The 24347-nt window shown below is 40.8% G+C and overlaps 1 protein-coding gene and 1 long non-coding RNA gene across 3 annotated transcripts in view; one reads left to right on the forward strand and one right to left on the reverse strand.

Annotated features, from left to right (window-relative positions):
- Window positions 1-24347, reverse strand: part of LOC144456617 (uncharacterized) — a 222022-nt gene that overhangs the window by 150812 nt on the left and 46863 nt on the right. The gene's annotated exons all lie outside the window — the stretch shown is intronic.
- The window catches only part of LMCD1 (LIM and cysteine rich domains 1), an 82919-nt gene that overhangs the window by 30897 nt on the left and 27675 nt on the right, over window positions 1-24347 (forward strand). Inside the window, exons 2-3 of one of the 2 annotated variants that reach the window (XM_020973785.2) lie at window positions 3372-3460; window positions 14850-15105. In XM_020973785.2, coding sequence (XP_020829444.1) covers window positions 3372-3460; window positions 14850-15105 — 345 coding nt within the window. The remainder of the gene's footprint in view (window positions 1-3371; window positions 3461-14849; window positions 15106-24347) is intronic. The other variant, XM_020973786.2, reaches the window with a different exon arrangement.

Consider the following 24347-nt stretch of genomic DNA (forward strand, 5'->3'; position numbering starts at 1 on the left):
AGAAACAAAGGCTCAGAGAAGAGTCCATTTTGCTGATCTACTTGCTCTCCTGCCCCATTCCATCTAGCCTACAGGAGAGGTAGATCTTATTTCTTTACCCATTCAGAGCTGCCCTTGATAATTATTTGCAACTAATTCCACAAAAATAGACATAGTGTGGACTGAGGGAAGGGGGCATATGTGGCATGATTTGGTCTGATCTTGAATCCCCTAGGATGGGCTCAGGCCTGCCTAGCATTTTTGGAGTCCCTGACATAACTGGGTTTCACATGGTGAAATCAGACGCACCAATACATCACAAAGAGAAGAAGACTATTTTCCAGTTTGTTGTGGCTGTCCCTCATCCCAAGGAAAAACTCCAGAGCAGATATTGCCTTCCAAGTAATTCTTTCAATCTTTTCTTTTAAGCTGTTCTATTGTTGGCTTCTGTGAGAAATTATACATTCTTTTGATCAAGACAGTCCCCATTTAATAAACCTAGAGCTTATAGACAATAATATGTGATTTTAAACATTATTGCTGAGTGATCTCCCCCCACTAAATAAATCGTCATTTTCTCTGAGTTCCTTCTTCCAGATCTCGCAATACAATGGTTTGTCCAAAGCTTGCATTGTGCTGGTTTCTTGGTGAATGGCGGGGAGCAAACAAATAACGAATTTATTATTTTCAGCCTTTTGCCAGTGGTCTGCTGCAAGTATGGCCAGACTGCCAAAATGTGTTTCTTTCCTGGTAGGGACACATTTTTTTGTCCTCCCTTAGGGGCCTCTGTCACTATGGAAACCATCCACAAAGCATGTACACAGGGAAATGTGTCGAGACTGAATTTTCTGTCCTCTGGACATACATTTGAATAAATGATTCAACATCACAAGAGAAAGACATTTCTTCTCCTGCTTGTCTTTTCTTCTCCTCCTTTGCTTCTTACTCAATCTCCTCCTCTTCCTCTTCCTTTTTTTCTTTCTCTTTCTTCTCCTTCTTTTCCTCCTAGGAATGTTTAGTCTAACCTAGAGAAGACTCCAATTATTCTACATTAGGGAATACAAAGTGTTACAAAGGGACGAGGGCTGAATTTGGAGTCAAAGGATTGTCCAAATCCCAGCTCTGCCATTTACTACTGGGTGACCTTGAACAAGTCATCTAACTTTAGGGCCTCAGTTTCCTCCATGTGAAAAATTAAGGCATTAGATTAGACAACTGTAGCACCCCTTCCAGCTGTAAGTCGATGATCCTTCCATGAGTTCTCAGTGGATATTTCTTTATAGGATAACTGTATTAGAATTTACCTCCTAAGGCTCCATTTTTTTAGATATAGCTATAGTGGAAGGGGAAAAAGGACATATCATTTTAGAAACATATGGCATAACCAGAATAGCAACTTGCTCTACTCTGGGAAGGCTTTCCAGTTGACTATCTGCAAAAACCACAAAGCTACAAGCCCAAAAGGGCACCTTAAGAGTCTAATTGAATGTATAGGTGATGAAACAAATTGCTGAATCTCTGATTGTGGGAACTGTTATGCCCAGTAAACTACTTTCCTTGTATGACAGAAAATACCCCAACAGTCCAGCTAAATGACACAGAAAGCTATGCCTTGGATGGTAACCAAACCCTGCCCTGTCATACAGCTACATAACAAAGTACCGTTTTATGAAAAGCCTGAGGCTGCTACTTAGCATGAGAATAAAATTCTTTTCCTTTTAGTTCAACTACTCTTTTCATTTGCTCTCCAGTCTTCCAACCTATTGGTGGTTGAGATTCTCCCTGGACTTTCCAGGAATCATGACTAAGAATGGATAGAGTGTTGAGCTTGGGGTCAGGGAGACCTGAGTTCAAATCCCACTTTCAACATTCCAATACTCTATTTTGAGTCAGACCCGCTTGTGCTCAATACTCATCTCTGCCTCTACTATCTGTGTGACCATGAGCAAATTACTTCAGCTCCCTGGGCTTCCATTTCCTCATCTGCAGGATGAAAAGAGTTAGATGATTTGACTCCTAAGATCTCCTCCTATTCTATATCTATGAACCTACAATCCTATCTAATAAGGTAATCAGCTGGAAATCAGGAAACCTGATTTCTGTTCCCCTCTCTGCCATCATTGACCCCCCCCCCCGCCCCGAACAAGTCATTTCATTTCTTTGTACCTGGTGTTCCCACTTGTAAAATGATGGAATTGCACTAGGTGCCTTCTAAAGACATTTTCCAAGATTTAACATTCTATGAGCTAAATGTGCTTTACTGTTTGTTTATTTTAAAGAAACAGAAAATCATTTAAACACAAATTGTGGATGTGCCATATTATCTCCACTAGTGAAATTGAAGCATTCTCGTCTAAGGGACATGAATTATCCATTTTAGAGAGTAGCAAGTTCTACCCACTGACTTCATCAGACATTTAAACCTTTGCCTGGGAAGTTGATAAAGACATATTTCAACATGCTTTCCGATTCCAGCATCAGCTTGGTTCTAAGCATGTTCAAGTATGTTCAAGTTTTTCTTCAAATACACATGATATTGCTTTTTTCTCCCCTAGAGCCACCTGTCCACATTGAATAGATAGATGCAGAAAGTACAAAGAGGGTATAAACAGAAGACACCACGTTGGCCAAATCCAATTAGTCATTATCATTTGGACTTTTAGGACTAGAAAAAGAGCATTCATTGTTAAGGATAATTTTCCCAAGTCCCTCTTTGGGAAGGAATCATGGCTAGAATCTGTGGATAGACATCAGGGGACTCTGTGCACTTTTCACAGATTGGGTTCTATACACAGTAAGTACTGTGGTCAGTTATTTCTTTGCCCTATAATGAATACAGAGTACCTTCCCCTCATCGGAAATGGAGGCCTACTTGGATCTAGCCCTCACACATTAAACATTTCAACAAAAAATTTAAGTTCTATTTCAGATCATAAATATGTGGTGGAGTAAACATCTGTTTGTGTTTGCCACTCTGATTTAATCATGCTCTGTCCATAAATCACAGATAGATGAAGCAGAGAGCATGAGCCCATAGATTCCATTGCAGTAAGGAGGAGGGGGTAGGGGTGGAGGGAGATGGGAAATGGAGCAGGGATTGTAATTCACATCTGAGCATTTGAAATGTTGCCTTGGTGATTCACAACAACAGCAGAGGCCCTGGGAATTAGCACCCCTATATTTCATCCTGGAGGACCCCACCCTTTCAGATTTACATCCAGGAGAGCCACTTCCTTGCTGGCCCCTGATGCAGACTTGGTAAACAATAAGAGATGGCTTATTCATCTCTATACTCTACACAATCCCTTGCCAAGTTTTTTTTTTTTGAGGTCAAGCATCCCAGTCCAAGATGTTTTGAAGGAAAACACCCTATTTTTGTCTCTTTTTTCCAGATGTCCCTAGGCCAACAGCAATCAGCCAGAGGTGTGCCTTGTTTGAGATGCAAAGGGACGTGTGCCGGCTTCGAGCCACATCCTTGGAGGTAATGGAGCGGCTTTAGGAAAGGCCCTTGCCTTCCCTGATTTCCTAGCTGTCCTCTTTAATAATGTTGGTCATTCTTCTATGCCAAGCCTACTTAGCTTACATGCCACACTAAGTAGAAACAGTTCAAAATGGCCTGTACTGAGTCCAAAGTGAATACACTTCTTACTTTTCTGAAATTAATCTTATTCACCATGAGGCCTTGTCAATTTGGAAAAAAAAAAAGGAAGAAAGAAATATTTGGCAAATGAGAGGAAGCATAAAGACTGTGATTAACTCTTTATAAACCTTTTAAAGGCTTCATATTGCCTAGTTCAATTCTATTCAATTCAGTTCAACAGATGTTTCTTAATTGATTAATTATGTACCAGGCACTTTTCTTAGGAAAGAAAGAAAGAAAGAAAGAAAGAAAGAAAGAAAGAAGAAAGAAAGAAAGAAAGAAAGAAAGAAGGAAGGAAGGAAGGAAGGAAGGAAGGAAGGAAGGAAGGAAGAAGGAAGGAGGAAGGAAGGAAGGAAGGAAGGAAGGAAGGAAGGAAGAAGGAAGGAAGAAGAAGGAAAGAAAGAGAAAGGAAAGAAGGAAGGAAGAAGGAAGAAGGAAGGGAAGGGGGAAAAAAAGAAAGAAAAAGAAAGAAAGAAAGAAAGAAAGAAAGAAAGAAAGAAAGAAAGAAAGAAAGAAAGAAAGAAAGAAAGAAAGCTCTTTAAGAAGCTTACATCCTGACAGAAGTATAGCGAGAGGGCAGGGGAGGAGACAATATGGAGACTGATAACCATTTTCAAAATTTATACAGAGCAAATACAAAGGAATTTTAGTCGGGGAGAGCAATAACAACTAGTGGAATCAGGAAAGACCTGCCCCTGTCTTCATTAAATGACTTCCTACCATGTCTAGCCCTGCCCCTGGCTCTTCCTCTTCCCCTACTTTTACTTCCAGCCATAATCATACATGACTAAAAGTTATGTTGTCTTGGTCAAGAGTAGGGCAGAGGAGCTCACCTAGAGTGAGCCAGCCAGGCGAAAGAAGCTTACCCTTGGAAACTGAAGTTTCTATGTTTCATAAAAATTAGCCACTGTTGCAAGTTGGGGGAGAGGGGAAAAGGAAGCAGGTTCCAGAGCAGGACCCTATCAATGTCAGTGCTCTTGGACAAAGGCTCTACTGCCCCATTTTAGCTATGGTTCTGCTTCAAGCATCCTTTGATGGGTAGTGATTCTTGGAGGCAGCCACTCAGCTAGTCAACAGGCATTTATTAAGTGCTTATTGTATGCTAGAAGCTGTATAAGATTGGGATATAAAGAAAGGCAAAAGCATGGGTCTCTAGCCTCAAAGAGTTCACCCATTTCAAATGAGGAGACAAAATGCAAATAGCTATAGACACATATGATATGCAGTGTCAATGGGATTTAATCTCAGAGGGAATAGCATGGAAAAGGAAAAGTGAATCTGTCAGATCATTTTAGATTCAATTTAATTCAACAGGAGTTTATTGAGTTCCTCTTACTATTCTAGAAAACACGAAAACAAAATGGCCTATACTCTCTCAGATCTTGTATTCCAGTAGAAGAATCCAATCGTGTGTGTGTGTGTGTGTGTGTGTGTGTGTGTGTGTGTGTGTGTGTGGTGTGTGTGTGTGTTGGGACAGTCATTTGGAGCAAGGGTCCTAACAACTGTGCAGGTTACTATATACAAAACAGAGAGAGAGTAAATACAAAGGGTGGGGAAAGAATACTAGTGACTTGAGGGAGAGGGCAAACTTATAGGAACTGGCATCTGAGCTCTATTTGGAAGGAGGTTAATGGTTCTAAGAGGTGGAGGTGAAGAAAGAGAACATTCCAGGCATGGGCATGGGGTAAAGCCTGGGCAAAAGCACCGAAGCTAAAAAAAGCACTGAGGCTCTTAAAACGCATTCAGCCCATAACAGCCTCTACCTCTAATCACCAAATCAAAAGGGGAGATCAGCAAGGATTTTCCCTTCCCCTTTCTATCCCAACCTACCCTGGCTGCCCTTTTGATGACTTGTTTTTCTCTTCAAGGTAGCCCTAAATATTTATTTGAACCTAGATAGAAACAGCAAGGAGAGACAGGCATTGGTATATAATGTGATTTTTTTTATCCCCCCTCCCCCAGGCTGGTTTACCCTAAGGCCAGCCCTTTTGTACTGACACAGATGCGATATATGGGCTATGCTGTTAATCAGGGAATATGTGTTGAGTAAGCACATTGGACAAGGAGCTCTCCAGAGCATACAAAAATAATTGTGATACATGATATGCACACGCCTCTACTAAAGTCCTTCCCTGGTGCCTCATGGCCTAGAAGTGACCCTAGATTCTTGAAGGCCAAAGAGCAAAATCTCAGCTAGATTTACCCAGCTAGAGAGCTTTACAGCATGGACCTGGGAGTTTGATTCAATTCAACAACATTTATTAAATGCTTATTATGAGCCAGGAATGAACATATGTTAACTGTTTGAGAACCAACCCAGCTAAATTAGGAAAAGTTATGAGGCAGACAGTTGATTTCTTTGTTTGATTTTTTTTTTTTGGTGGGGAGGGTGATTGTCACAATATCTTAAAGAAACCATCTACAAGAATCATATTATGGAGGGCTTGGAATCTACCTCTGTATCCACATGAAAGAAGTCATAGGGCTTTAGAATTATGGAATTAACTATAATTGCAGAATGCCTTTCAAACACTTTCAGATCTGTATAGTGTTACCTCAGTTTACTCTTAAAACAGATTTGTGAAGTAGCCAAGACAGATGGCATTATGTCCATTCTATTCATGAGGAAATCACCTGGAATCCCAATGTATTGTATCTCAAATTCAGAAAGCCAAAGTCATCTTGAGCCCAAAACAGAATTCATTCTACCTAACCTTGAAAAATGCCACTCTTCCAGACTTTCGTATTTCTGTTAAGGGCATCACCATCCATCCAGTCACTCAGATTCATAACCTCAGGCATTCTTTCCTCTTCCTTCTCCTTTGCCCTCCATAATCAATCAGTTGCCAAGTCTTGTAAGACTCTACTTCCCCAACATCTCTGCCATCTATCCTCTTCTTTCCATTGAAATGGTCCTCATATCTCACAGTAACTTTGTGATTTGTCTCCATTCCTAGTCTTTTCCTTCTCTAACCCATCCTTCATATAACTTCCAAGTTAATAGACTGATCTATTTCTTTTACAGAGAGAGCTCATGTTAGAGAGAAAGAGGAGGAAGGGAATAAGTGTTTATATGATACCTACCATGTGTTGGGCACTATGCTAAGTGCTTTTTACACACATTAACTCATTTAATACCAAAAACAATCTTGCAAGGTAGATGATATTATTACCCTCATTTTACAGTTGAAAAAACTGAGGCAAACAGAGATTAAGTGACTTACCCAGGGTCATACAAATATCTGAGATTGGATTTGAGTTCAGGCCATACAGTGCTCAATTCACTGAGCCATCAGCTGCCTCTGTGATTTCTAGTCAAGGCTGGCCTATGTTTGGATCAAAATGGCATTTTACTTTTACTGAAATCCCATTCGGAAGTCCTGTGTCACCTATGCAGTTGATACTGAGTTCTCAAAATCTATGCCAGTAGAGGATAATTCTGGTGGATCCTACCAAAGAGTAGGGAGCTCAAGAAAAAGCCTGTTGATGGATTTTCATTTAAGGATTAGCCTCACCAGCTTTGGAAAAGCTCACCTCTTGAAGGTTAGGTGTTCATACAATTTTTAGAGACGGTACCCAGGCTAAGAGACCATATCTACTGAAGTTTGATGGAATTCTAACACAAGGGAGGCAGAGCAGAGTATAGAGCTGTGCTCAAAGTCAGGAAAGCCTTGGGTTTAAGTCCCACCTGGTGACACACACTAGTTGTGTGACTCTGGTCAAATCTAAGGACCTCTTAATGTCCTAGAAATTCTCTAGGAATAAAAATTGCAGAGAAGGTGCTAGACCTGCATTGATAAAGAGAATTTCTCCACTTGGATTCTCTACACAAAAGATATTTACAAAAAACAAAAAAAGACTTTAACACTAGCCCTACTAAGAGACCCCCAATAGGTTAGCAAATACTACTATGACTAATGATAATGATAACATCTGATTTTATGGGGAATTTTAAAGTTTGTAAACACTTTTACCTACCTTATTTCATTTGAGCTTCACAATTGCCCTAGGAAGCACATATTTCATGTATTACTATCCCTATTTTACAGGAGAAGAAATTGAGGCGATCCCTTCCATATCCAAACCATGTAAACAGAAGCTGAGTCTAAATAAGTTGAGCAGAAAAGCCTAATGAATAACCGGTGAAAACTGAAATAAGGAACTAGAACCATAGAATGTTAAAGCTGAAAGGAACCTTAGAGGCCATGTAGTCCAATCCCCTCATTTTACAAAGGAAAAAACTGAGGCCTGCAAGAATGCCAGGTGGTGAAAGGCAAGAGCTGGACTCCCAGTCCAATGTTATTTCCACTCCTCTCTCTCATCTCACCTTGGCCTCTTAGAACCTCATTCCTTCAAGGTTCAGCTCAAGTACTAGCATCTCCAGCAAGTCTTTTCTATTAATAACAATTTTTTTAAACAAATAATTATAAAATTATGATTAATTATATAATTACAGACTCCTAATTGATAACTGACTATATTATTATATTTGATAAGTAATTGTACTAAAAATGAATTGTGTGTTGGTTGTGGTTAATGTAATTAATTAATTTATTATTATTATTATAAAAGCTAGCATTTATATAGACCTTTAAGGTTTGCAAAGCACTTTATGAATATTAGCTCATTTGATCCTCATAACAACTCTGGGAGGTAGGTACTGTTTTTACCTCCATTTTCCTGATAAGGAAATTTGAAGCAGAGAGGTTATATGACTTGCCCAGGTTCACGTGGTTCATAATCACACAGTTGTATCCTAGAAGTGTCTTTTCCTTTATACAGGGCTGCCAAGACATTGGGAAGTTGATCATTGGTGTCCCCTCTCACTTCCCTTTTGCTCACTTTATGTAGGTCCTATCTCAAAGTCTTGATCATAGGTGGCTTGCCAAGATTAGAAAAGAGCTTACTATCTTTCCTTTCTGAGCTTATAGAATTCAAAGCTGGAAAATATTTTAGGGATCTTATAACTCAGCCATGCCTCCCTCATTTTATAAATTAGTAAATTAAGGTTCATAGATGTTAAATCACTAACCTCCTAAATTGGTTCCCTTAACTCAAGTTTTTTTTCCCTTCTCCAATCCATCCCCCAAATTGCTGTTAGTGATGCTGCCAACTTAACAGATTTGACCATGTCTTTCCTGGGCTCAAGAAACTCCAATGGCTCCCTGTTGTCTCTAGGATAAAAATAAATAAATAAATAAACTCCTCTGTTTGACATTTGAAGCCTCTCCCAACCTGGCTGCAGCCTCTCTTTATGGTCTTATACTCCCCTTCCTGCACTCTAAGGTCTAGCCAAACTGGACTTTTTGTTCTTTCTATTTCTGGGCCTTGGAATTGGCTCTTCCCATGCTTGCACTGCTCTCTCTTCCCACCTTGGCCTCGTAGAATCTCATGTTTCTTTCCAAGCTCAGCTGCATGAATCCTTTCCCAACCCCCACGATGTGCTCTCCCCACCCCAATGATCTTGTATTTACTTTATATCCTGTCTACACTTATTTAGGTGATGTTTCACCCCCTGACGGGATGATAGAATGTAAGTTCCTTGCAAAGAGGGATTTTTTTTTCATTTTTGGCTTTGTATACTCAGGGCCTAACATGGTCCCTGGCATACCATAGGCATTTAATGAATGTTTGCTGATTGATTTATTATCCAAGGTCACACAACTAATAGGCAGGATTCAAACACAGATCTTCTGACTCCAGATCTGGTAACATCTACAATATGTCAGTGTCTCCCTCACAATATTATAAAAAATATAAAATGAAGAGAGCAGACCAAGCAATCTTTAAGATCTCCTCCAGCTTGAAGGTAGCTAGATGGCACAGTACAGCAGAGCCTGGAATCAGAAAGACTTGAGTTCAAATCAAGTCTCAGACAACTAACTCTGGGACCCAGGAAAGGTCCTCAGCCTCTGTTGGTCTCAGTTTCTTCACTTGTGAAATGGGGATGATAGTAATAGCCATTGCTTCCCAGGGTTGCTGTGAGGATCAAATAAGAGATTTATATAGTGCTTAGGACAGCGCCAGGCATCCATAAGTCACTTACCAAATGTTTGTTTCCTCCCCCCTTCCCCTCATTTCTCCTATTTTGCCTCTTTTTATGTTCCCAGCATTTAGCAAAGTGTCTGGCACATAGCAAGCATTTAATAAATATTAATTGATTGATTTTTTTTTCAGCCTTATTTCCCACTACAGCCTCTCACATACTTTTAAGTGCCTGTGTTACTCTTATTTGCTTATCAGCTACAAGATGGCAAGTCTGGGGATTTGTTTACCTTTTTATCTTCCCTAGTACCTACCACAGGGCCTGGTAGAGACTATATGTTTAATTGTAGTTTGTTGAATAGATGAACTTTTAAAAAGTCCATGAATGTGGTTTACTGTAGCTCCAATATACTCCTGTCTTGAATTATAAAAGCGGACATCACCAAGCTAGATTACATGCCAAACAAGCATTCAGAAAGTTCATGTCCCATTACTGTAACAGACTGGTATCAATTCTAGCTTTTCAAAATGAGTTGGAAGTGACAGGGACACAGATTTAGATCTGGAAGGGACCTCAGAGTCATGGAATCCAATCCCACCCCACACAAGTTTTACAGATGAAGAAACTGAATCCCAGAGAGATGAAGTGATTTGTCTACACAGACAGTAAGTATAAGAGGCAAGATTAGAACCCAAGTCTTCCTGACTGCTAATCTGTTATGATACATTGGTACAAGAGAGGCAATGAAGGCAGACGAGAAGACGATTGTTTGGGAGCTGAATTTGCCCAACACAGGATGACAAAGAAATGGTACTGGCCCAGAGCAAAATCAGTTTTCTCTTCTCTGAATGGAACTTTCAGTCTAGCCAATTTGCTGTAAAGGTTCATTCTCAATTCACAGGGAAATATGATTCCAGAGTACAGTGCTGAGGGATTTCTTTAGTGCAAATACCGTTCAGAGTATGTATGTCAAAAGGGGCTGGGCTTTCTGAGCATGTGGAGAATTTCTCATTTCATTTCATTTTAGTCTTCATCTCAAATCAATCTAGTCTTAGCATTCTACATACCTAGAAATTGTTTACATGTCAGTGGAAGGAGAAAAATCCCAGGTGGTGAAGGGGGAGGGAAGGAAATTAAAGAACAGGGACATACACATGTATAGTATGAGGGTTGTATAGCAATTGTTTGTTTTGAGGTGGTGTTTTTTGGAGGCAAGGGGCTTAAGTAACTTGCCTAGGGTCACACAGCTAGTATATGTTTTGTGATTCTAAAATAATATCCATTTCTTTTAATCCCTAATTGAGGTAGACTTCTAACAACCTCCAACTCCAGGGGCAATTCTGAACAAGAAAATTCCCAGTAACAATTCTGTCTTTATCTAAATTTCGAGCAAACTGTCTTGAACATGATTCAGTTTTCCCTTATTCCTTTTCTGGAAGAGATCACTTCCAACCTATATTTGATGATAAAGAACAGAGTTTCTTGCCTCAGCTAACTCTGCTGCTGTATATTTACAGTACTGTTTAGGAGATATTCAATCCAGTCAGCCTCTGGATACCCACAGTGAACACAAGAATGTTGGAAAGGGAGGGAAATTAAATTACCTTCTACTCCAGATCTTTCATTTTATAAAGGAAGAAACTAAGGCCAAGAAGGCTAAAGTGATTTACTTAAAGTTCAGAGGACTAGTACCTGCAGACTTAAAACTAGCACCCAAGCGTTCTGACTTCCAACATACTCTCCTTCCCATAACACCATGCTCCTTACACAAGGTATTCTTAATTCATTATGCACAGGGCCATATGCTAAGCAATGGAAATACAAAAATAGAAATAAAATATTACCTGCTCTTGAGGAGTTTATAGTCAACTAGGGGTAAGATCACATACATGAAAAGTCCATTTAAAATACACACACAGCAAATAAACATTTTCAGGAGGTGAGACTAATCACCAATTTTCAGGAAAGATCTCATGTCCAACGCAATGCTTGAACTGAGTCTTGAAGAGAGCCAAGATCCAGGGCTGTAGGAGTATATTCCAGTCATGGAAAACAATTTAGGAAAGGGCATGGAGGAAGGAGATTGACATCATGTACATCGAACAGGAAATAGGCCAATTTAATCAGAATGCAGAGTAATTGAAGAGTAATGTGAAATTAATCTAAGAAGATCAGCTCCAGCCAGATTCTGAAAAACTTTGAATGACAAACAAAGGACTTTATATTTATCCTGGAGACAATAAGGGGACACTAAGGCTTCTTGATCAGGGAAGTGAGATGGGCAAATCTGTGTTGTAGGGAATATCTACTTCAGCGTTGTACAGAGGATATGTTGGAGGGAGGCGAGATTGGAGGCAGCGTGACCAGTTAGGAGGCTTTTGCAATAGTCTAATGCTTCTAATTTTACAGAAGAGGAAACTGAGGACCAAAGAAGCAAAATCGACTAGAACCAATTTTCTCCATTCGATTTCTTTTCTACTGTACACACTGTACAAACGAATCATCCTGAAACTTATTTCTCCTCAAGTCATAACATTGTTCTTTGCCATACAGAATCCGGAGTGTGAATTCCATATGATTTGTGGAGACATGTATGTGCATGCTATTGCAATTATAAGTTGCATGCAATTCACTAAACACCTAGCTGAAACTCAGGACACTCTCTTTGAGAACCCCGGCACTACTTCATGCAAGAGGTGACGAGGGCTTGAATGACAGTAGTTGAATGTAAAGAAGGGGGTGGCTGTACTAGGTATGGAGGTGAGGAAGAGAAATAGAGCTGTCAGTACCTTTCAAATCGGATCATGTAGGTAATGACCTATTAAATCTAATTCAATAAACATATATTAAGTACCTGTTATATGACAGGCATTGTGTTAAGCACCTAGGATACAAAAAGAGACAAAAGATAGTCCCTGCCCTCAAGTTGCTTACAATCTAATGGAGAAGCTTATAATCTAGCTGGATCTGAAAGGTTAAATGAATTTTTCATTTTTAAAATATGTTCTAGGTAATGGGCCACTGAACTACAAAGCCTACTAACACAGTAAAGGTCAGGAAAACAATTTATTGGGGATTGAGGATGGACAAGAACATTCCTAACATCTAGGTGATGAAATTAAATAGATATTCTGTAGTCCAAGGCCCTTCACTTTACAGATGAGAGAACTGAGAACCAGAGGCTGTCAAGCCTGGGCTCCAATTTTCTCCATTTTATTTTCTTTCTACCATGCCAAACTTCCTCCAAGTCCCTTCAGTATATCCAAAGCCTTTCCTAGAATTATGAGACAATATGCTATGAAATATAATTGCTAAGTTCAATTCACATTCTCTTCATTTCCTAATAGACTTAAATAAATTAAAATTCATGGGATGTTAGCCCAACACAGCCTTGGGCAGCAGTATCTGTATCCTTACAACATGAAACTTGCATAAGCCGAAATGTCATGTACTGATCTTCTGGGGAAGACTCAGAGGAGAGGAGACAGTGATTAGTGGGAAGAGCCATGGATGAGGAGTTAGGAGACTCAGTGCCTCATTCCAGCTCTGCCCCAGCTAGGATACCTTGGGTGATCCATAAGCCTTTCTGGGCCTCATCCTCTTCTGTAAAACGAGACGGATGAACTACCAGATGCCATTCAAGGGCCTTTCCAATGCCTAAAATTCACTGACTAAATATAAACCAGGTAAAGCCAAGCCTGCTTTTTTTATTCATATAAAGGAGGCACCAAAGATGAAGGATAGGAACAAGGGATCTTCCCTTTTAAGAAGCTGTCACAAAGCAGAATTTTCCAAAAGAATATGAAGCTTTCCTTCAGAAACCCTCCCAAAAGAAGGACTATTATATAGAATAATGGAGTACCTGGAGCCTAAAAATGGCAGGTACTTCCTTCTGTCCTATATCTCTGCCATCTCCCCTCTTTCCCTGCCATCCCCCCCATGTCTCTGATATCCTCCCATCCCTGCCATCCTCTCTGTGTTTTTGCCACCTCCTCTGTGTCTCTCCTCCCTCCCCATTGTTTCTGCATGTAAAGTTGGGTGAGGGAGTCACCCTAGGCTTCTGGGTTAATATGAAAAAAGCAGGTACTACAAGAAAGATATAAATATGAAATGTGCTTTAAAATAAAAACTGCTTGCAAGGCAGGATGGTGCATACCTGTGATCCCAGTTACTGAAGTATCTCAAAGCTGATGATCTCATGAGCCGGGCTCTGCTGATCAGGCAGCTGTATTAAGTTCAGCATTAACATGGCTAAGCCCTGGAAGTGGGGGGGAGGGGGTGCCGTAAGGGGCTGCCTTAGGCCAAATTAGAAACAAAACACAGAAGCTTGCTTGCTCATCAGTGGTGATCTCACCTTAACTGAACAAACTCTTAATGGGTAAAAGCTAGGGAGCTGGAAACTTAGTCTATCTCGAGTGAACCTTTCAAAAGGAAAGGAATGATTTTCCTACAATTAGGGAGTAACGGTGTCTACATATCTAAGTTTTAGCTGCATGCCTTAAAATAGCCAGATTCTAATGCGAATGTTGTTCAAGACAAGTATCAGGATTTGAATGTTAACGAAATTACTCTTCTTTGCACACACAGTTACACACTCCATCTCTCTCCTTTCTCTCCTCTCTCTCTCTCTCTCTCTCACACACACACACACACACACACACACACACAAACACACCCTCTCCCCCAAGTTAACCCAAACTTCATCCATCCCAATATCTCCTCCTTAGCTTCCAACCTTCTAATAGGTTTCCTTTCCTCTGGGTGCTGTCCACTCTTCCACAAGAAACTTCACAGCCGCCTGCTGTCAAAGTACACTAACATAGCCAAATGTACAAGTGTCTGTTGTTATGGGGCCCATAAATCTTAGGGGAAACTCATGGAAGCATCTTTTTAATGAATGAACTTTCCCTGTCACTGAAGGGCACAAAAATCAGCTGCTTTTTTTTTTTTGTAGGAGAAGGAAGGTGGGGAATATTCTCCCTTTCCTCATGGGAACGCAGCAAAAATCTGTCTTATATTCTACATCACCAGCACATTCCTTGCAGAAATACCATGCTGGCTTTTTCCAAATAAGGTTTTCAATCACAAAGGCAGCTCCTTGTCTAGGGTCACAATCTGATCCTGCCGCTAACCTTTCCAAAAGACTTAAGTTAAAGTTTAAGCTTTCGAAAGAGCAAATGCAGCCCCAGTCATGCTCATAGCCAAAGAATGATCTCACTTGTCCCACTATCCTCCTCCCCACAGGAAAATATGCAAGTCATGTAAATGCAGCTATGAAGATCACAGCCTGAGCTCCGAAATGGAAGATGATCGGAAAATTGGCCGCTTGCTGACAGATTCCAAATACTCCACCCTCACAGCCCGAGTCAAAGGAGGAGACGGCATCCGTATCTACAAGAGGAACCGGATGATTATGACCAACCCTATTGCCACAGGGAAGGATCCCACTTTCGATACCATCACTTATGAATGGGCTCCTCCAGGACTGACTCAGAAACTGGTAAGCGCATCTCACTAGCCTTGAGAAAGCACTCACCTCCTGGGACCCTGAATTTGACAGGCTGTTGCTTGGGGACATAGTGCAAAGAGTATAATTCAAATCATGCCTTTCTTCTGTTCAGATATCATATCCACTCAATATTTCCTGTTACTTGTTACTCAACATCTAGAGACACAGGACAGCACAGAACAGCAAAGATGGCTGGTTACCACCTGTATGGCCACGGGCAATGCCCTAGATGTTAGCTTATTCATTTGCAAAATGATGAGGTTGTACAGAGTGGTTTTTGAGGTCCTTTCCAGTCCTAGACCTATGATCCTTTGTCTATTCACTCAACTGGTCAAAAATTCAGTTCAATTCAACAAATATTTATTAAATGTCTGTTCCTACATAAGGCACTATGATGCTAGGTGCTGGAGATACAAAAAAAGAACCCATTAGTCCCTGCTCTTGAAGAGCTTACATTCTTCTGAGGAAATACAACATTTAGACAGGTAAATGAGTGCGAGTGTAAGAGGCAGTGTGACACATGGCAGAAAGCACTGGAAGGTGGAAAGAGCACTAGATTAGGAAGTAAGCTAACGCCTAGGTTCTAATTCTTCCTCTAGCTATTAGAAAGAGCATCTGAGGGTTTGGAAGTGGGAAGAGACCTCAGCAGCCATGTGTGCAAGCCATACACACAAGGAAGTCACGTTTCAACATACTCACCAAGAAATAAAGCACCTGTGCTTGAAGATGTCCAAACAGAAGTATTCCACCCCACGCCCCGTCTCTTGAGGAATCCCAATCTACTTTGGGATGGCTGGAATTGTTAGAGGTTTGGGTTTTTGTTTCCTGCCCCACCCAACAACAAGCCTAAATTTTCCTCTTGGCAAATTCTACTGGTTGCTCCTGGTTTTGCCTTCTTATTGGGCCAAACAGAATTCATTTTAATTTTTCTTCCATATAACAGACTTTCAGATACTTGAAGGCAGTTCAGCCCAATCAGCCCAAGCCCTCTCATCTCCGTGCTAAATGTGCCCAGTTCTTTTAATGACCCCCATATGCCATAGACTCAAAGCCCTTCACTAACCTGATTGTCTTTCTCCGGATGCTCTGTAGACTTAATGTAAATCCCTCCACCCCCTCTTGGATCCTCTGTTGCCTCCTATGTAAAATGAGGGAGTGGGACTCAATGACGTTGAAGATTTCTCATATACAAATCCCAAGTTCTAAAATCGTGCTCATCTATACCTTTGGGTTTCCAAACTCAAATGCTACACCAAGGGCAGTTTGGTTGTTACATGAAAACTCAGGCATGTATACCACCATGTAAAAGCTCAAACCATCTCCTGGGTATGTTGTAGAAAAGATTCTTGTTTAGGTACAGGTTGGCCTAGATGGCAGCTAAGGCTACTTCTGCATCTGAGATCTTGTGATTCAGGGACCCATTGCTTCCTTCTAGTCAGCCTCATCCTGCAACGGAAGAGAAAATGCATATATGTGAGCAGAAAAAGGTTCCTATCCCTTCTCTACCCAAGTAGGCTGGTTTTAGAAAAATAAAAAAATAAAACTAATTTTGCCCTCATCCTGAGACGGCTTAATCCTCTTAATTTGGGGAATCCCAAAAGAATGGAAAGGCAAAAGAATTTCTGGCAAAAATTTTAGAAATACTATAAAAATTAAATATAAGATATTCCTCCAACATACCAACTGTGATTTTTAAGCATTTCTTCAAAACAAACAAAGATCAAGGAAGTTGAGGAAAGTATAGCTGTGGGTAGGAGAAGTCAAGGATAGCTTTACAGACATAATTTATCAATAGTTTTTAAAAGGAATATCTCGCTTTGGAAACATCCTATACAATTATTTCTAAGGTTCCCAATGTACTTAACATGCCCCCTTTTTTTAAGGTTTTTAAATGACATTTTCCCCAAGTAGATGTTTCTACCCTTTATTTCATTTCTCTTATCTATACCTTACCTCTCAACAAGCTGCTTTCTTGAAAGAATTTGGTTTGATTTCTGCTTCTTGGGTCGTAAATACCAGCATGCCTTGAGGGACCCACAGCAAGGCGATATTGTCATAGAAAACTACAGATGGAAATGATTTTAGAAATTATCTAGTCCAACTGTCTCATTTTACAGATGAGGAAAGTGAGGCTCAAAGAATTTGCTTAAGTTACTCAGGCTCATACCGCTGCCTATTGGCAGATCAGGGGTTAGAACGGAGGTGTCTGGACTCCCAGTCCAATGTTCTTTCCACTACGGCATTCCTAACGAGCATGATATTCTAAATTTGTACTTCCAGGTTTCTTTTCCACTTCAAAGTAAACTGTGGTTCATTCATTTCTTTGTGTCTGCTGAAACCATTATTGATGACTGATGGTCTGGGCATGCTGAGAGTCATGACTCAGCAGTTAAGTCTGAAAGCCCATTTTCCCTCAGTAAATCATCAAATGGCCCCCTGCGTCTGGGACTGCATTTCTGGTTCCTCTTTAAAATGACCTTTAGGGCACATCTGAATTCATTCATTACTTAGGGGTTCTGGCTGAGCTGTCCTAAAGTTACCCAGCAGCCTCTCTGTTAATGGCATAAATATTGCAGTTCAACTTTAATATACACTCTTAAGACTGAAGTGAAATTGATGTATTCTTTAACTTAACACATAAAAGAGTCCTCAATGGATTTTCTTTTGCCTTTAAAGTTAAATGTTTTGGATGGAATGCTAGGCTATGAATCAGAAGACCTGGCTGGTACCCTGTGATCAGCCCCTTATCAACAGTGTAATCTTGAACAAATCAATTGCCCTCCCTGTGACTCGGTTTCCTCTCCAAAATGAGGGAATTGAACTATATTCTATCTAAGGATTCAGGTCTAGCATTCTAAATTTCCAAAGCATTACTCCTGACCCACCATCCACAGGACAAAACAGTGTCTGTTTTCCCTTTATGAGAATAGTTTTATATGCATCCAATCACATTCTCTCACCCAAATTGGTATGTGGTTGTGGTTGACTAGTTCACAGAAAATGTGATCTCATGACCTGAGCTTCATTCACACCAAATTCTAAACTACCCAGCCAAATGTCATGAGCCATGCCCCAACTAGTCTGGAGCACACAATGTTCTCATTTCCTAGTGCTAACATCACCCTCACCCAAAAGACCATCTTATTAGCCATCAGCAATGTAACTGGCACTTACAAAACACCTACTCTGAACAAGGTGCTTTGGGAGATACAATGATACACAAAACCTGGTTCTTCAAGGAACTGATGCTCTGGTGAGGAGATGACATCTGCACAAATAACAGTATGACTGAATGAGGAACATGACTGCAAGAAAGAGATACAAAACTCGAAGAGAGTTCTGGGAGGAAAAAGAAATCTTAAATCATTATCGTTGAATAGTGCTTGAGCATTGACAGTAGCTCATTATATCATAGTAGAGATGCAGTATGTCATGGTGGAAAGAACATTGAATTTGTAGTCGAGAAAAAAGACATTCAAATACTGCCACAGACACCTGAGGCATTGTGACTGGAGACAAACAAACAAACAAAATATAAAATAAGGTTCTCAGAACCTTAGAGTCCTTATCTGTAAAATGGGAACAATAATATTCTACTATCTATATATATTTTTATGGTAAAGAAAATGCCTTGCAAACCTTAAAGCATTATATTAATATGAATTATAAATTGGACACAGATCTGACTTGGCCAGAAATTGACCCAGTCTGCTGGATAAAAACTTATAGCAGCTAAACTGCTCCCTTCCCATCACCCAAGGCATTTCTCCCCATCTGCTCCCATACATACATACCTCCATCTCTCAGCTTGCAGTGGTGCTGCAATGCCCACCCTCTACCACTGACTTTGATTCTGACTTTCTGAAACTTTACCCTTTGTCCAAGTCGACCCACCGATAGCAGAACCCTAGGCCAGTCTGAATACCAACTCTACCACTCACTATCTGGGTAGCCTCAGCCAAGACACTTACCCTTTCTAGGCCTCAATTTCCTCATCTGTAAAATGAAGTTAGCGTGGATGGCCTCTAAGGTCCCTTCCAGTTCTGGGTCTATAATTCATAGTCAGAGCCCACCAAGATCACTGACAGGTTAAATCACTTGTCAATGGTCACACAGTCAGTATATGCCAAAGGTAAGGATTGAACTCAGAGCCACTTAGCCCCAGGGCCAGCCCTCTGTCCACTAACCCCAGGCTGCCTTTATAGACATAGTCTAGACCAAAGTCAGTGCTGAACTCAGCTCTTTTTTTATGATGTTATGGGAAAATCCTGAGCCAAACCAAGGTCAGGATGCCATAAAATTTGGATGAATTAAAAGTCAAAAAGAAAAAAACAACCCCAGATCTGATAACACATTCCTTGCCTTGCCTTATGTTTGGACTCTGAATAGCACAGGACAGATATAGTAACACATGGCAGAACCTCCAGGTGCAGCATTCTGAAGGGTCACAGGCAAGACATGCTTCTCTTGCTCTGCTGTTTCAGCAATCCAGTCCCTAGCTTGTCCCAGAGAGCAAGATCCTCTCTTCCTTTGCTTTCTTACTCTTTCCTACTTTTCCTTTTTCTTCCCTTCCCTTCTCTTCCCTCCCCTTTCCTCCTCTTCCCTCCTTTCCCTTCCCCTTCCCTCCTCTTTCTTCCTCTTCTCTTTTTTCTTTCCCTTCCCTCTCCTCTCCTCCCCTTCCCTTTCCTCTGCTCCTTTTCCCTCTCCTGCCCTCTTTTTCCTTCTCCTCCTCTTCCTTTCCCTTTCCTCTTCTTTTCTCTCTCCTTCCCCTTCTCTCTTTTTCTCTTCCTTCCCTCTCATCTTCTCTCCTCCCCTCCCTCTTCTTCCTTCCTCTCCCTTACCCTTTCTTCTCTTCTCTTTTTCTCTTTTCTTCCCCTACTTTTTCTCCCTTCCCTCTCCTCTCCTCTCCTTCCCTTTTTTCTCCTCCCCTTCCCTCTCTTCGCCTTCCCTCCCTTCTCCTCCTCTCCCACTTTCTTTCCTCTTCTCTCCTTTTCTATCCTCCAATCCCTTTTTCTCCTCTCTAAACATTGCTCACACAACACTTAATAACATCTCCCCTATAAGGTAAGTTAAGGTAAGGTTTTATTTTTCCAATAAGGAATCAGAAGCAGAGACTCACAGAGCCCATGAGAACCTAGGCCATGCAGCTTCTCATCATTTTTCAAAATGGCAATGTGGTCCTGACTTGAAATGCTTGGTATAAAAAAGTTGCTGGGCCACAACTCAGAGTTCAGATCTGAGTCAGTTCCAGGGACATGTTGGAGCCAGTCAATATTTTCAGTGTGAGCATTTATTGCTCACAGATATTTAAAAATGTTACAAATTGGGGCTTGGTATATTATCTTGTTGGTTGTCAAGACTTAAGAAATGGTGAAAATTAATAATTCAGATTAAACTTTAAAGTATATCATAGGTTCATTTTTCCTTCCAGTAAAACGGTTGTTAAACATTTACCATTGCACCCCTGATGGGCTGCCAAGAAGCCAGCCAATACATGATGTCTCTAGCTTTGGAAGTCAGAGGCCAGTTAGGGAGAACCCAAAAGGTTGCAGTCCCAAACCAATCTGAGTCCTAAAATCATAGATTTTTAAATGGAAGGGACCTCAGAGATCACAAATGCTCTCATTTTATCAAGCAGGAAACTGGGGCCCATAGACATTGAGTGACTTTCCTGAGGCCATACAAATATTAAGTGGCAGAACTGGGATTTGAACCCAGGATTTCTAACTCTAGATCTATTACTCATTTCATTGCCCCATAGTCTTTCTCAGTTATTAGAATATAATTAACATTGGACCATGAAACCCAAATGACCAAAAAATTAAAAAAAAAATCTCTCCCAGTCTAAAGTGAATCCAGACTGTGTTGAAAAGTTTTATTTTTGTGACTTGATGGACAGATCTCCCTTTCGTCTCAGTACTCAGCTCTCCCATCATTCTGGCTTCCAATCTCAAAAAGTGCCAAAAAGTTTCAGGAAAGGGAGAAATCACTGGAGACAGAGACAGTCTGAGAAGGCTTCACCAAGAAGGTGGGGCTTTAACCAAACTTTGAAAGCCAAGTGAATTTCAGTTCCATGATGTGAACCAGGGATAGTCTATTCCTTAAAATAAGGGCTCATATTTATATAATGCCTGAGGATTTAAAAGGCCCTTTTGAATTAATGCCCCCATTTTACAGGTGAGGAAAATGGGGCTCAGAGAAATAAAGGATAGTGTTCAAGGTCACAGTGTTAGAATTCAAACTCTGGTTAGAGTTTGTTGCCTGATTAGAGAGTCAACACTCTTTTAATAATATTTCTTCTAGAACAAAGATTTTCCCAAAGTCACTTAAAATCCTCAAAGGATAAATTTACTTCTTTGGTTATGTTAAGGCAAGCTCTTGACCCTGACCTTGGACACTGAATGAAAATTAAGAAAAATGGAAGATTCTGAAGGGTGCTATTCTGCACTTAGAAGCCGGAAGACTTGAGTTTTGGTACCATTTCTCCCTCTTGCTACCTGTATCACTTTGGATAAGTCAAAGAGACCCTCCCTGCGCCTCAGTTTTCCCATCTGTAAAATAAGAGAGCTGATCCCTGACATGCCTTCCAGTTCTCCACTCTATGGCCCTGTTAGTGCTAGTTCAAGAGCTGGGTGTTCTCCGAAGTTGGATTGCCTGCATTGAGAGCAGCCAACAGTATTCAGGGACAACCGGCAGTCATCAAATCCAAGAGCTCCCCCAGCCACCTCCATTCTGTTCTTTGACTTCATCCAGAAAACAGTAAAGGCCCAGCCGCCTTTTGGCAGTAGAAATGCAATTTAATTCAATAATCATTTATTAAACCCCTTCTCTGTGCCAGGCACAGTACTAAGCACTAGGCATAGATACAAAGACAAGAATGAAATAGTCTTTGCCCCCAAGAAATATACATTCTATTGGGATGGAGTGGCGGGGAGCACACATACACATAAAAGCAAAGACAAAATGCATGTGAAATAATTGCAAGGGAACTAGTAGGGAATGACAATATTAACAACTGAGAGACTTAGGAAAGGCCTCTTGTAGGAGGTGGCATTTGAGTTCAGCCTTGAGGTGAGCTAAGGGTTCTAAGGCAGAGGAGTGGAGAGAGAGCGTCCCAGGCATGAGGGGAAGGGACAACCTAGCAAAGGCACAAAGAGGCAGGAGAGGAAAAAGGAAAGAGCACATAAGCCAATTGGGCTTGAATGGAGGGTATATGATGGGAAGTCACAGGGAATAAACCCAAAATGACAGATTAGAGAGATTGGAAAGGGCTTTAAATACTAAATATAGACATTTGTATTCTATCCTAGAGGTAATCTGGAGCAGAGTAATGACATACTCAGACCAGACACTTAATATTCTTAATTTTAGGAATATTGCTTTGGCAACTTTGTGAAGGATGGATTGGAGAGAATGGAGGTAGGGAAGTCAGGTAGGAGGCAATTACAGTAGTCTAAGGGAAAGGTAATAGTAATAGTAATAGTAATATCTATCATTTATATGGCAATTTAAGGTTTGCAAAGTAACTTACCTAGGCTATTTCATCCTCCCAACAACCCCATGAGGTAGGGGTTATAATTGCCCCATTTTACAGATGAAGAAACTGAGGTTAAATGACTTGCCCAGAGTCACCCAGCAAGTAAGTATCTGAGGCAGGGTTTGAACTCAGGTCTTCCTGACTCCAGGCCCAGTGCTCACTCTGCTTGGCCAGCTACCAAACAAAAGTAAGAGCTATGTAGTTGGTTAGGAGGGGATGTCTGTGAGATGTATATTCAAAGTAGCACCTCCTAGACTTGGCCATTGATTGGATATGAGGGCTAAGTGGGAATGAAGAACCAAAGACTGATGGGTATGAGCCCCAGGTCTTTAGATTCCTTTGGTACTTTCCGATTTATTGGCTTGGAGGAGGCACCATGGTAGCAGTGTGTTGGGGGTGTCAAAGGAGCTCTTTTAACTGGAAGAAACCTCAGAAATCATCTAAGCCAACCCTAGAGGCCAGAAAAGTTGACTAAGGTCACACTGCTAGTAAGTTACAGAACCAAGCTTTGAACCCAGGTCCTCTGGTCCATATCCAGAGCTGTGTGCCACATCGACTTCTTCAGCAAGTCACTTCTTTCAGGGCTTCCTTTTTGGACATCTCTGATATAAAGGGATTGAGCTGGATGATCTCTAAGGTCCTTTCTATCTCTAAAGATAACACAAGGAACTTTTGTCTCCATATTTTCCATTCCAATCTGAGAAATAAGTTTCCTGAATTGCTTTTTACTATGATCTTACTTATTTTTTCACAAACCATTCCTGGCTGTAAAGGCTAGGCAAAGCTATCTCTGAAAAACAGGGTAATTCACATGGAAGATTTTAACATTGATCCAATCTCTTCAACTAACCTTTAAAAAAGCCCCAGGCTAATGGAGTTGAATTTCACAACCTGCTCTCCTGGACTTTCAGGACAGCTCCAGGCAATTGACACTCTAAAGTAAATCTATCTCCTCATCAAGCCACACACAGTTGGTCATCGGTTGGCTTTCTACTTAATCCCTAGTCAGCCCTGCAAATGCTAATCACATTTGCCGCACATCTGCGGCAGCTGTGAACTGTGGTCTTTACAATACAATGGCAAAAGGCCAGCTAGCCAGCCGTGTTTGAAACTACAATAGGAAAACTGGTCTCCTGGGAAGGAAACTCCCTTCTCTTCCAGGCTTTTGGCCAGAAATGAGTTAACTCATTGCTTCCCCTAACTAAAGAGTAATTTAGAAAGAACTAGAATTCCACAGAGCACCATGAATCCCATGGAAAACAGATAGCTATCTGTCCAATAGATACTGTAGAAAACAATCAGATGGTCAAGGTCATTTTCCTTAAGTTGATATCGAAAGTAGTAAGTATTCTGTTGTTGAGTTACTTCAGTTATGTCTGACTCTTTGCAACCCCCTTTGGGGTTTTCTTGGCAAAGATACTGGAGTGGCTTTCCAATTCCTTCTCCAGCTCATTTTACAGATGAAGAACTGAGGCAAACAGAGTTAAGTGACTTGCCCAGGGTCACACAGCTAGTAACTGTCTGGGGTCAGATTTGAATTTAAGATGAGTCTTCCTGATTCCCAGCTAAGTGTTCCATGCACTGTCACCACTTAGTTGCCCAGTATGTATTCCAGGAGCTGATATTTAATAGCCTCAAGGTGGAAGCTAGCTAGCTAGCTAGTTTCACAAGACCTGGACAAATGACTGAGCATAGA

The sequence above is a fragment of the Phascolarctos cinereus genome, unplaced genomic scaffold (assembly GCF_003287225.1).
Source record: "Phascolarctos cinereus isolate Bilbo 61053 unplaced genomic scaffold, phaCin_HiC Scaffold_4;HRSCAF=312, whole genome shotgun sequence".
Classification (NCBI taxonomy): Eukaryota; Metazoa; Chordata; class Mammalia; order Diprotodontia; family Phascolarctidae; genus Phascolarctos; species Phascolarctos cinereus.